Source organism: Mesoplodon densirostris, chromosome 11, assembly GCF_025265405.1.
Source record: "Mesoplodon densirostris isolate mMesDen1 chromosome 11, mMesDen1 primary haplotype, whole genome shotgun sequence".
Classification (NCBI taxonomy): Eukaryota; Metazoa; Chordata; class Mammalia; order Artiodactyla; family Ziphiidae; genus Mesoplodon; species Mesoplodon densirostris.
This window is the reverse complement of record NC_082671.1, coordinates 43,969,964-43,982,858: the sequence shown is the minus strand read 5'-3', so window position 1 is coordinate 43,982,858 and position 12,895 is coordinate 43,969,964. Positions and strand designations below refer to the sequence as shown.

General features: G+C 52.3%; 2 protein-coding genes across 4 annotated transcripts; one reads left to right on the top strand and one right to left on the bottom strand.

The window, feature by feature from the left end:
- The first annotated feature begins 6,414 nt into the window (after positions 1–6,414).
- On the top strand, positions 6,415–9,511 carry TSPAN31 (tetraspanin 31). 2 transcript variants are annotated; one of them, XM_060112286.1, is made up of 6 exons: positions 6,415–6,667; positions 7,219–7,386; positions 7,656–7,736; positions 8,059–8,190; positions 8,510–8,623; positions 8,724–9,510. In XM_060112286.1, exons 1-6 carry the CDS (start codon positions 6,605–6,607, stop codon positions 8,796–8,798), a joined length of 633 nt encoding a protein of 210 aa, XP_059968269.1. In that variant the 5' UTR covers positions 6,415–6,604; the 3' UTR covers positions 8,799–9,510. The 2 variants fall into 2 exon arrangements, with proteins under 2 accessions (XP_059968269.1, XP_059968271.1); XM_060112288.1 differs by lacking the exons at positions 7,219–7,386; positions 7,656–7,736 and having other exon boundaries at positions 6,417–6,667; positions 8,724–9,511.
- Positions 9,200–12,399, bottom strand: CDK4 (cyclin dependent kinase 4). 2 transcript variants are annotated; one of them, XM_060112285.1, is made up of 8 exons: positions 12,205–12,399; positions 11,524–11,818; positions 11,225–11,360; positions 10,942–11,109; positions 10,668–10,777; positions 10,356–10,406; positions 10,080–10,215; positions 9,200–9,846 (listed from the first exon to the last, which is right to left on the bottom strand). In XM_060112285.1, exons 2-8 carry the CDS (start codon positions 11,739–11,741, stop codon positions 9,754–9,756), a joined length of 912 nt encoding a protein of 303 aa, XP_059968268.1. In that variant the 5' UTR covers positions 11,742–11,818; positions 12,205–12,399; the 3' UTR covers positions 9,200–9,753. The 2 variants fall into 2 exon arrangements, with proteins under 2 accessions (XP_059968268.1, XP_059968267.1); XM_060112284.1 differs by having other exon boundaries at positions 9,201–9,846; positions 11,524–11,760; positions 12,205–12,398.
- Positions 12,400–12,895: the final 496 nt, after the last annotated feature.

Genomic DNA, 12,895 nt, shown 5'->3' with positions numbered 1-12,895 from the left:
GCTGTCGCCGCCGCCGCCGCCGCCTCCGCTTGCGCCCCCCTCCCATCACACGGGGCGCCCCCTCCCCATGCTCCCCGCCCTGCCCCCCCACCCCTTTGGAGCCCCGGGACCTTGGTGCTGCTCCAGGGAGGCGCGCCGGACCCCGCACCCCGGCCTGGGTGGCGGCGCTGAGATGGGCGGGGGAGGGCGGGGAGGACTGTAGAGGGGCAAAGAGGGGAGAGGGAGGAAAAGGGGGCAGAAAAGAGGAACCCGAGGCTAGGGAGAAGAACCGGTGCGGGGGAGGCGGGGGGGATGGGGACTCAAGGGGCAGGGGCTGCGGATGGGGGGTCGGAGAGGGGGTCTTAAGGAGGGTGGGAAGCTAATGGGGCTGGTCGTGCGGGGGATTCGCAGGGGCGCGGGGAGGATGCTGGGGATGGAGATACAGGCGCCGGCGGGGGAGGAAGGAGGGAAGCCGGAGGGGGTGGGCACCCACGGGTCTGAGGTCTAGGAGAGGAGGGGCGTGAAATCCGGGCGCAGGGTCTGGGGGGCTCGCCGGGGCTCGGCTTGGTCCGGATGCGCGCTGTGTCCGGGCGCTCCCCTCACAGTGAGGAGGAGGCGGCCCCCGGCCCCCCCTCCCCACTCTATCTCCCCCCGCACCTTCTCTCCCCCAGCACGGCTGTCTGCGAAGGCGGTGCAAAATCCAGGACTGGATTTCTCTCCCAAATCCTGGGCTGGATTTCCTGGAACTTGGACTCACCTACTCCAACACTCCAGCACCCTCCCCTAGCACACCCCGGTCAGGGAGCGCTACTGTTGGGTATGACATTTAGGCGCAAGAGTAAAGATCGGTGTATGGGTGGACGATCCTCAGAGAAAACGGAGCAAATGCGGGTTCACTGCCAGCTCTGGGGAAGCTGATGTGGGAAAGTGGGGAGCCCTGAAATCCCTTTCCCAGGACCCCTTGTTTCTCCCAGGTACTTGCACGAGTCCCTTTCCCCATGACCCAGCCCCCTCGCCCACCCCCACCCTCCATACGCGGTGCATTGACTGGGCTGTCTTGAGCCCAACTGTCCCAAAGTGAACTTGGAAATTGTTCCCTGGGGATGGGGACAAACATGGAACTTAGCAGGGTGGGTGGAAGGAGGGGGTGCCTCAGGAGGGGAAAGATCTGCGGAGTCGAGGAACACAGGCCGAAAAGTGAGTCAAAAGACTCCAGCTCGGGGTGGAAGGAGAAGGAATACGTCTACAGGCTGACACCACCCCCCATACCAAAATTCATCCGGTCTCCATAGCAACCGTAGCTCCAAGAGTGCCTCAGAAACAGCGGGGATAAGCAGAGAGGAGGATCGGTGTGTATGGTGGGTGGGGGCACCCGCCAGGGGATTTGGGGTTAATGGAGGCACCACCTTCACACCTGGTTACCCACGTGTGGGGTATTTATCGCCCCGAATATAAAGACCGCCCTCAGTTGAGGCAGAGGGTACAGGCCTCTTCTGGGTTTCCATTCAATCTCCGGAGGTTTTCGGGGTGGGGCTTTTTAGAAGGTTAAAGAGGAGACAGACAGAAAGAATGGAAAACGTCTGCTCTGTGTCCTACACCCATTTAGGGACCTTGGAGTTGAAGGCTTACTGTCCTCCAGCCCAGGGAGAAGGTTGAAGGGGGTAGGCCGATGGGGGACAGAGGCTGAGACCGGCAGTTGTGGGGCAGGCGTCGAGGGAGGCCTCCTCTCAGCCTTGGAGACCCCTCCCTGGGACTCGGGGAGTCTCAGCGTTCCCCTAATTTGGCGTCCCACCCTCCTGACGCAGCGGAGACTATAATAAGTGCTGCCGTGGGTGGCTCTTGGAGGCTGAAGCCAGCGGCATGCTCGGCCTGGTAGGGGGTAAGGGGGGGCAGTACCAGGATGCTGGGTGCCCTTTATTCTCCCTGAGACCCGTACCCTATCCCTCCGCGGACCTCTCCCGAGGTCAGCATCCCCCCCAACCAGAGCCCGCCTCCCATCGCAACGTCAGGATGACACCGTCCCCAGAACAGAAGACCCTTCAGCAGCCTTTTCTGAAAGAGAAGGTGAAGATTTGCTGATTCTGGCTTAATTCTCCTTCCTTCCTTTGGTGGCCTCAGTTTTCCTTTAAGTTCAATGGGAACAGAATACTGACTCTTAGAGTGGAACAAAAATCACTTATGAAGAGTGGTCTTCTCAGAGAGTTCAGCCTCCACCCCTCCTCACTCCCTCCTCTCCAGAGCTAAACTGAGTTCCTCTACCTGGCTAAACCTCTTTCCTCCCCCACCCTTTTCTTTTCCTACTGGGGTGGAGTTTGGAGTTCCTCCCTAGGAGGCTCCATGGGGCCACTCCCCGCTAGGTCTGCCTTTCCAACAGCTGTAGGGAAGGTATCAGCTATAGTTCTTGGCAAATGGTGGGGGACAGGAGGTGAGAGGGGCAGTACTGGAAGAAAGGAAATGAGAAGGGAATCAGACTGTTCCCTTAGGAACCTGAACCAAACTCATTCTTCCCCAAGTTACGCTCTGATGGCCCCTATTATCAGAGGGGTCTGGCAGGAGGTATCCTTGATGGAGAGAACAGTATCTTGCCCATCCCCCACCCCACCCCCCAGGTAAGCAGCTAAGAATGGAGAGGCTGGAAGAGACCAGGATATGATGGAGGATGTGCTTCTCCCAGACACCTTTCATGAGCAAAGTAGCTGGCTTTTATTGGCTCTTTGCAGCTTCGGGGCAAATTAGATGACACCGGACCAGAGATGACCTCCAGTTCCACCAGTTCCTTAGTGGTGGGGCCTTGTGGATAGAGAGAAGCTGTTCCTGCCAGGGCCCCACCACAGGATTGAAGGCTGGGGTGGGCAGGAGGATGTGGCGGATGGTGTTGCCATAGCAGCACTTCCTCCCTGTGTTGTCACCACTTGCTCTAATGGCACTAAGGACTAGGGCGGAAGGTGTGTGTGGGGGCAGACAGGACAGAGCACGGGGAGGAGAGGGGACGAGGAGAGTACTGGCAACGTCTTGGCACTTCGGCTGTGCAGAGCATGTTGTGCGAGCGTTAGTGTGTGTCTGGGAGCCTGAGATAATCTGCGTGGTGTATTTCAATCTGTTGTGGTGTGTGTGTGTGTATGTGTGTGTTCTCTCTACAGCTGGAGAACAAGAGGTCACTGATCCTTCATGGGTCCTGGGAATGACCACATTATCCAGTCCCAGAACCTCCTGCCCCAAACTGCTTCCTGCCCCGGACTCCCCAGGCAGGGTCCAAGTCTACCATGGGTCTGTCACAGCCTGTCTTCCCCATGCTCACCCACTTCTCCATTGCCAAGGTCAGCTCAGCAGTGACCTGTATTTTGATCCCCCGGGAGAAGGATCAGAGTTGGGGAAGGAGGAAGAATGATACCTCCCATGTCTTTTTCCATTCTTTCCAAATGTATTCTCCCCCCCCCCGAGTTCCAGCTCCACCTTGGGGACTAGAAAGTGGCTGATTGGGAAGTGCTGTATGATCCAGCAAGCCCTTATATGCCCCTGCTGGTCCCCAATACACCCAAGTTGGGAGCTAATCCTTCTCTTACCTCGTACGCGGTCCACTGAGGCCTGAATGGTGTCCCGAAGTTCAGGGTCGCTCACCCTCTCTGCCAGCTTCCTGAGGCGGCTTAGAGCCTGCCTGGTCACCTCATGTCGTCTGACTTCTGCTCTCACTGCAGCTACAGCCAACTGCCTCTGGGCATTCATGTTGCCCAGATCTGTCTTGCTGGGCTAACAGCAACCTCTGGCCCTGAAGCCCATGGCCCCGCAGCCCCCAAACCCCAGAAGGCCTCCTCTGCTGTGCCCCAGAACTCCCCTCCCCTGCCTGCCCTTCCGTCTGTCGACTTCACTTCCTGACTGGTGAGTTTCAAACCCACAGCCTGGGTCGGCACTACCTCCTACACCACCCACCCCCTCTAGCGTTGGCCTATCAGCTCTGCCAGCCAGTCCCTGCTACGATTCCCCAGCCAGGTGGATGGAGAGACCTTAACAAGCATCCCAGGGCCTCCTGTGGGAGGTGGCTAATTAAGATGGGTGGTGGTGCTGGGAGAATGTGGCACGCCAGGTCCCAGGTGCAATCCCAAACTCTTGATGACCTACAGGTCTGTGTTTAGTCTCAAACTCTCTCAGGAATCCATACACACCCGGTCTGGCACCTTTAATGCCCTGCATTCCAGCTTACAGTTGTACTCCCCACCTACTCCGCACATCCAAAGAGTTCACATACTTACATCTTGCAATGTAACCCTTCCTTAGTCGGCTTCCCCACTGCAACCACCTCCTGCTTTAAAGGGCCAAGTAGGTACAGGGAGAACAGGTTATGGAGGACAGTAACCTATAACCAGACAAAACCACCAGGCACCATGTTCAATTAGTTTCATAATAATTAACTCATCTATAACACTTAATAGTTTACAACACACTTTCACACATATAGACTTCACGACAGGCCCAAGGGGTAGGATTTTTATCCCTATTCTGCAGAAAAGGAAACTGAAGCTCAGAGGGGCCAGTAAGAGGTGACACAAGGATACCGATCTAGGTCTTCTGATTATAGTTCTGATACCCTTTTCACTACACCACCCAACTAAGATGCTTGCCAACCAGTTCCCCTTATCCCTAATTCCACTGTCTTGCCCTTGATTTAGGACCTGAAAGAGAAGAGGGTGGATGAGGAATTGAAGGACAGAATGAAGATGCAGGGGTGGGTGAGGGGGGAAATAGTGGATAGTTTGGTGTAATCATTTTGTTTCAGGACTCAAACCTTTCTGGCCCTGCCAAATGCCTCTTCTCCTGCCTATCTAACTGATACTACTTTGTGAAGGATAGGGGATTTTAATATATTAATGTGTAGTTGGAGATGAGAATTAGGGTTAGGATTACCCACGGGAAACTGTAAAATAGCCTGAACAATAATAACTAACAATGAGTGTTTACTATGTGCCAGGTACTGCTCTAAGCATTCTATATACATATATTAACTCATTCAATTTTCACAACAACCCAAGAGGTAGGTGTATTGTTATTTTTTTTTAATTTAATTTAATTTTATTTTTTCTTAGATTTTTTTTTTTACAAATTTAATCAGTTATACATATACATATGTTCCCATATCCCCTCCCTTTTGCGTCTCCCTCCCACCCTCCCTATCCCACCCCTCCAGGCGGTCACAAAGCACCGAGCTGATCTCCCTGTGCTATGCGGCTGCTTCCCACTAGCTATCTACCTTACGTTTGGTAGTGTATATATGTCCATGCCGCTCTTTCACTTTGTCACAGCTTACCCTTCCCCCTCCCCATATCCTCAAGTCCATTCTCTAGTAGGTCTGTGTCTATTCCAGGTGTATTGTTATTTATCCCCATTTTACAGATGAGGAAACAGGCACAGGCCAAAGCTTAAGTAACTGGCCAAGGTTACACAGCTAGTAAGTGGCAAAGTTGGAACCCATGCAGTCGGACTCTAGCGGTAAGATGATGCCACTTACGCAGTCATAGAATCTAAGTACGTACAAATGTAAATCATTCTGTGGGTTTGAAGGGAGGTTTTTCATTTGTGTTCCTACTATGACTGCCTCTTTCTCTTGGGGGAAAGAGGAACTATGCCCTTTCCCATCCCCACGAAGAAGGCCGTGTGTCAAAGCACTTATTTAATAATAAAAAAATATTGATCAACCACTATGGCCGCGCCTAGTGAACATGTGAAGACTCCTCCTTCCCCTCATATTTATGCATATTCCAGACCCCTCCCTTTGTCTTTTTTTTTTTTTTTTTACGCGCCCAGGATCAGGCATGTACTCTGAAGACTCCAGCACACTCATGTGTGTACCTGTGGCTTTGTCACATACAGGAATGCGCCGGTCCGAGGCTGCTGTTTTTCATATTGAATTTCTAGCATGTTCACACCCCGTTAGGAGGGGATATGGAACAGACTATGTGTACCAGTGGACGCACTTGCAAATATGTATTTGCTAGGTGTCGCTGTGCCCAACCCGGGGCCTCTGTAGCCGGGGTAAATAGCTCAATATTTTGCTTCTCTGGGTGTTCCAGCGTGTGATGCAATAGCAGCGAACGAGGGCGTCATCATGAGGTCACTGCAGGAGAAGGGGAAAGGGGCGGGAGCGCACTCCCTTGAGGGGAGGAGCCCTTTAACCCGGCCCGCGAAGCGGCACCTTCTCTCTCTTCACCGGCATCTTCTCTCTCTTCACCGGAGTTTCTCTAGAGCCTCCTCCCTTGGATAAGACCTCTTCCAGCTGCCACCACAGAAAGCTCTGTTTTCAATCCGGGGTTTTGAAGTTTAGGCTCTGGTCACTTTGAGAATCTCTGGAAGCCCTGCCCCCAGTTTTAAGTTTCATCCAATAAAGAACCTAAAGGAGGGGCCGGCAGGCGGTTCAGTGACGCAGTGCAGATTGATTGGCATTCAGGCCATCGACGTTCTGGATTAGCCCCGAGTTTCGCCAATGCAAAGGCAGGGGTGGGACGGTGCAGGCGCAGAGGATTGGGTTTGGCTGGACTCGATTTAAAGAGACAGAAGCTGTCGGGGTCCAAGAAGACGGTATCCACGACCCTCCCCCCAAGTCCTTGGGACCACTTGGGTCCCCAAAGCCGGGGAGATGGTTTGCGGAGGCTTTGCCTGCTCCAAGAATGCGCTGTGCGCGCTCAACGTAGTCTACATGGTGAGGTTTTGGAGGTGGGGGAAGCTTCAGGGCGGAAAAGCGAGCAGGGAGAATCTCTAGGGTACTTCCCATGGGGAGAGGGGTGTACTGGGGATTCCGGGAAGATTCCCGGGAACTTCCGGCGAAGAGGGAATTCCTGGGGACTTCCGTGGGATGAGGGGAGACTTCCGGTGATCAGAGGGTTTGTCTGGGGGTGAGGGTAATGAACTGAAGGCTGTGGGCATAAAGGCCCAGCCCTCCCTCTTGTGAACTTAAGTTTCTCCCAAATAGAAGTGATGGATGAAGCTAAATGTTCCATTTTATATTCATAGACTCTACTATCCCTGCCACCTCCCACCTCTATCCCAGCCGTTCTGACCTCTGAAGGGAGGAACGCCCAGGGATGCTCCCGGTCCTGATAGTAGCACCTCCTCTCCCTCATTCACATAAAACTCAGTTCTCCTTTTTTGTCCAACCCCCTGGTCCCGCCCCCGCCCCCGCCCCCCGCCATGGCCTTTGGCTGTGGTGCACACTAGAATTCTTTGAGATGTATCCTGCTCTGTTTCCCATAGCTGGTAGGCTTGTTGCTCATTGGAGTGGCTGCTTGGGCTAAGGGCCTGGGTCTGGTGTCCAGCATCCACATCATCGGAGGAGTCATTGCTGTGGGAGTCTTCCTTCTTCTCATCGCAGTGGCTGGACTGGTGGGTGCTGTCAACCACCACCAAGTACTGCTGTTCTTTGTATCCTGACCTGAAGTGATGGGGGCACTGGGGCTCTTGGGAGGGCCGAGTCAGCTAGGAAGTTAGTGACAAGGGTAGGAGACCTCAGGGATCTTGAGGATGTCTCCTTGCCCTCCCTTACACCATACTCTATGAAACAGAAGCTGATGATTTTATTGTTTTCAACTGACATAATTTTATAAGTTCTATGACTAGATCAGATAGTTATTATAGGTGGAACATAAAAGAATCTAGGACTTTTTTTTTTTTTCCATAACTCTTCCTCTCAGTACATGATCATCCTTGGTTTGGTCTTCATCTTCCAGTTTGGAATCTCTTGCTCATGTCTGGCTATTAACCTAAGCAAACAGGTAAGAGGGTGCCCTTTCAAGTACTTGATTTTTTTCCCCCTCTAATCTTTAACTAACTCCTTACTCTCAGCCTGGCCCCAAAGGTCATTCTTAGGTCCACTACTTCCAGAATCTTGAGCCATTTGCTTCCTCTGGGATGTCTGGCTTATTGTCCATGAGGATGATCCAGAGGAAGTGGATAGTTATCATTGTGTCTGCACCCTTCTGAAGGATGTTAACTCCCTTCACTCAAACAGGGAAACGGAGGCACTTGAACTGGGATCAGGATGTAGGGATTCTTAAGGTTAGCAGCAAATAATTTCCTTCTGCCTATACCCTCCAGACAGATGTCATCAATGCTTCTTGGTGGGTCATGAGCAACAAGACCCGGGATGAACTGGAAAGAAGTTTTGATTGCTGTGGCTTGTTCAACCTCACAACCCTGGACCAACAAGATTATGCTTTCTGCACTGCAGTGAGTTGGTGTGGGAAAGGGTGCAGGGTGCCGGGGCAGGAATGGACAGACACTGGGTAAGGCCAATGCCCAAACTGGCAGATTTGAGTTTGAATGTGATTGCCTCTCTCTAGTAGCTCACTTGTATTGGGGCTGTGTGCTGGTGGGAGTGGCGGGGTGGATACAGAGACTGGAGAATTAGCCAAGTGAGATTCCAGTCTGTAGGGTACTGATCAGGAACTGGAAGATTATTTCTAGGGTCATTCACCATAGATATTACGATAGAGCACTGTAGTAATTCTGCATCCTCTGAACACACATACGTGTGTTTTATCCTCAGATCTGCAAGAGCCGGAGCCCCACGTGCCAGATGTGTGGAGAAAAGTTTCTTAAGCATTCAGATGAAGCCCTGAAAATCCTGGGGGGTGTTGGACTCTTCTTTAGCTTTACAGAGGTAACATTCTCTAGTTCCCTTATGTCCTTTCTCTACATCTCTAAGTCTTAGCCCCAGAGATTCAGAATTGGTGCTTATCTCTTTCCCTTTGCTTCTACAGATCCTTGGTGTTTGGCTAGCAATGAGATTTCGGAATCAGAAGGATCCTCGAGCCAACCCCAGTGCCTTTCTATGAGACTTTGGACCCTTCTGACTTCTCTCCTGCTGTCTGCTTTCCCTAAGCTTTTTCTTCCTCCCTTAGGGAAAACCTGGGGTCTATAGCCCTTTTTGTTTGAGAAAAAGGAAAGGCCCTTTGCCATGCTCCCTAAAGATGATTGAATAGCTAGGCTTTATGCCTTGACATGTTTTGTTGGGAGCAAGATTATAAGGAATAAAGGAAAACCTTCCTTCCTCTTCTCCCTAAGTGGATATGGGAAGCTCCTGGCAGTGCATGAAATGGGATGGGGGTTGGAGTCATTCCTGGCTGTTTCCCCTCTTCTCCCTTCCACATACTAGACCATCTCAACACATCTTTGCTCCAAGAGTAAATCAGGGACAGATCCAGAGAGAAAACCAAGCACTCTTGTAATAAGCAGGACTCTGTTTGGGGAAGTTCAGTGAATATAAAAATAAAAACCATTTAAACTCCATAATCAAAGAAGCAACGTAAGTGCCTTTTCTTCTCTTTAGTTAGCTGAGGGGTTCCACTGACTATGTAGGCCCTGTGACCTAAGGAGAATGTGCAGGGAAGTTCCATCTTCCAGATGGTTTTTTCAAATCCCCAAATGGCAAAGCCAACCAGAGAAAGAAACATTAAAAAAAAAAAAAAAAGACCAGATTTCTTTGTTTTGTTGTTTTTCCTGTATAAAAAAGGATCCCAATATCAAGGTATAGGGAAGGGGAAGAACAAGGGACATACCCCTTGGTGTAAGGACACAGAGGGGGCAAGAGGATAAGCCTCAAAAGGAGGGGTGGGAGGGGAATGTCATTAAGGCAGCAAAATATTCTCTATAAAAAGTTGGAGTCGTCTCCATAGCCTCAGAGATGAAGGCAGAGATCACCTTCTTAGTGGGGGTCTCTCCACTCAAATGTTCAAAGGAAGGGAAATGTTGCCTTCTCTTCTCTTGGTTCTGTTGCAACCATTCCATGGCTCACTCTGGGTTACCTTCTGCCTTATGTAGATAAGAGTGCTGCAGGGCTCGGAAGGCAGAGATTCGCTTGTGTGGGTTAAAAGTCAGCATCTCCTGAGAAGGGAGGCAAAGGTCAGAAAACCATGAAAAAAGACTTCTGCACACCCCCAACAATACCCAGGATGGGCTACTTTCTATATCCCTCTTTGTGGACAGCCATTCAAAGCAGCAATAAAAACTAGCCCATCCACCAACAAGTCTCAGTAACCACCATGTGTTTGGGTCCCTTTTATCCTGCTCCATTTTCCACCCCAATCTCACCCCATGCCCACGCCCAAGCCCAGTACCAGCAGCAGCTGTGCTCCAGACTCTTCCATCTCAGGTACCACCGACTGCACGGGGCGGGGCCCTCTGGGGGAAAAGGCTCCTCGGGGTAGAGACACATCTCGGGGCCAGTCATCCTCTGGGGGCAGTCCGATCAGGCTATGGGGAACAGGAGAATTCTGGTCAGGAGGGCCCTTCTCCAGCCCCCATCTCCAGGGGCAGAGCCAGTTGCCATTCAGGGCTCAGCAGAAAGAGGAGGACTCAGAATGGAAAACTCTTCCCCTCTGCAGGTCACTTACTCAAAGATTTTGCCTAACTGGTCAGCTTCAGAGTTTCCACAGAAGAGAGGCCTAAGGTGAAAAGAGACATTCATTTAGGTAGCAGTCATTTTCAAAGATATGGTAGTAGAACGACTACTGCTTAGTGGCCCAAAACACAGGGTAAGAAGAATAAAGGGCTACGAAATTCCTAATTCCATGACATTTCAGAGCTGCTGGTTACGGACAAGGTGGCCAGTAGAATTCAAGTGCAAGAGTGGGCAGGGTATGGATGTGGTTTATGAATATGAGATTTGGGAAATTCAAGATGTTCAGGATACTTGGGGCCCATACTTTCGACGAAACATCTCTGCAAAGATACAGCCAACACTCCACATGTCCACAGGTGTTGCATATGTAGACTGCAAAAGAACTTCTGGAGCACGGTACCAGAGTGTAACAACCTAACGGGAATAAGAAGAGTGGATGAGGGCCCTACGAATTACCCTGAAGCACAACTGCTTCACTAAAATCAAGGATGTGAAAAACAAATGCCTTCTCAACTGCTATGGGCAATCACTCTCCTCCCCCAGCCAGAACCCATTTTGGCTACCATCATTCTACTGACCACAGGTGTAAGTGCCATCTGGTAGCTGTAGATTCTGGCCAGGCCAAAGTCGGCCAGCTTGACTGTCCCACCACTTGTCACCAGAATGTTCTCTGGCTTCAGGTCTCGATGAACGATGCAGTTGGCATGAAGGAAATCTAGGCCTCTTAGAAACTGACGCATCAGATCCTGGTTTGGAAGGGGGAGGTACAGAGACACTGAACTAGGCACCATACCTGAAATCACAACAGATGCTACTACAAAGGTCCCAATCTACCTCTCAGTGTCTGCCCACCTTACTCACCTTGATGGTCTCCACTGGCAAGCCTGGCGGGGGTGCCTTGTCCAGATATGTCCTTAGGTCTTGGTCCACATGCTCAAACACCAGGGTCACTTTGGTCTCCCGGTCAGTTCGGGCTGTGGCACAGACGTCCATCAGCCTGTCCGGAACAAATGGTAACTCACTGAGCAATCATCTTTGACCCAACATGGCCTCCTCTATTCCCTCAGGGTCCCCACTTCTCTCCTGACCACCACTCCACACCTATAGGTTAGGTTGCCTTTTCCCTTTTACTACCCACTCCCAACCCTCCATCTTCTCACCGCACAACATTGGGATGCTCAAAAGCCTCCAGCCGCCGCAGTAAAGCCACCTCACGGACTGTGCTGATGGGCAGGCCCCCTCCAGCACCTCCTCCATTGGGGACTCTTACGCTCTTGAGGGCCACAAAGTGGCCACTGTGGGGATCACGGGCCTTATACACCGTCCCATAGGCACCAACACCAATCTCAGCCACTGGCTCATATCGAGGGGTAGCCATTCTCAGACCAGAGGAGACCCTACAATCACAGAGACTCCTACCACCGAAATTCCTTCCACAGTTCGGATGGTATGAGCCTGCAGCAACAAAGTGACTCCCACAAAAGACATCACAAAGACAACACCAACAGCATCCCGTCCCTTTCCCAAAGTTCCATGATGCCGACTCCCAGGTAAAACAATGACCCTAACCCCAACCCCTCCAGCCGCGTGAGCTCCTAGAATAAAAAAATGCATTTTCCTTTGGGGCGATCGAACCCCGCACAAGGGAAATGCCACACGACACACTCCCTACATCGAAGACCCTACACCCAGTCCCTGAAATTGCACCTTCCTACGGCCACAAAGGAACATATCACACCCTGCCCCACTTCCCGCCCTCGAGCGACCCTTCCATAGCCAACCCGCGTAGGAAGCCGTGGAGGGCGAGTATGGTCTCCATTCCTGGAAAGGGCTACACTTACCTCACCCCGTGTCTGGAGCTGCGGGGGCGGCCCGTTATCGGGGCCCCGGAGCCGGTTCCTGCGGCGCCATACACTCGAGCTCGGTCCGGGGCAGCTGGACGCTACGGGCCCGACCATAGACACAGGCCGCAGGATAGAGCGGCCCCCTTTACCCCCACCCTCACCATGTGACCAGCTGCCAAAGAGGCGCGCGGAAATCGAGGGGGCGGGGCGAACGCCGGACGTTCGGAGCACGTGACCATACTACTCAGGCGCAGAGGGGCAGCCGGGAGCGGGGAGGGGAAAGGGGCGGAGGGGCGATGGCAACCACGTGATCTGTTGCTATCACACGTGACCGCTTGACATTGCTTGGAGAAGCAGAGGTGTGGTTACGCAGCAGGGCACGTGACTGGCTGCCGTAACTCTGGCTCGGAGGTGGGGCGGGAGAAGAGAGAGGGTGGAGTCCAACGCGATGCCATGGCAACCTGGGCCACCCAGGATTCCCAACACTGGGCTGGAAGCCGAGCCTGAAGTGCATCTCCAGTCTCACTACCCGTCTCTCACTCTCTCTCCTTGCGGGGAGGTGGGTCGGGGGACGGGAGGTGGTGCTGTCGTCTTTCTGCTCCACCGCTATCGGAAAAACATATTCTCATTTGTGTCTTTGTTTCACTCATTCAACAAATTTTTACTGAGTGCTTGCTTCCTGTATTTA

Coding starts and splice junctions, on each gene's coding strand:
- TSPAN31 (XM_060112286.1), top strand. CDS start 6,605: ATGGTTTGCGGAGGCTTTGCCTGCTCCAAGAATGCGCTGTGCGCGCTC. Junction 6,668..7,218: donor CGCTCAACGTAGTCTACATG/GTGAGGTTTTGG, acceptor TGTTTCCCATAG/CTGGTAGGCTTGTTGCTCAT. Junction 7,387..7,655: donor ACCAAGTACTGCTGTTCTTT/GTATCCTGACCT, acceptor TCTTCCTCTCAG/TACATGATCATCCTTGGTTT.
- CDK4 (XM_060112285.1), bottom strand. CDS start 11,741: ATGGCTACCCCTCGATATGAGCCAGTGGCTGAGATTGGTGTTGGTGCC. Junction 11,361..11,523: donor GAGCATCCCAATGTTGTGCG/GTGAGAAGATGG, acceptor TGTTCCGGACAG/GCTGATGGACGTCTGTGCCA. Junction 11,110..11,224: donor TGCCAGTGGAGACCATCAAG/GTGAGTAAGGTG, acceptor CTTCCAAACCAG/GATCTGATGCGTCAGTTTCT.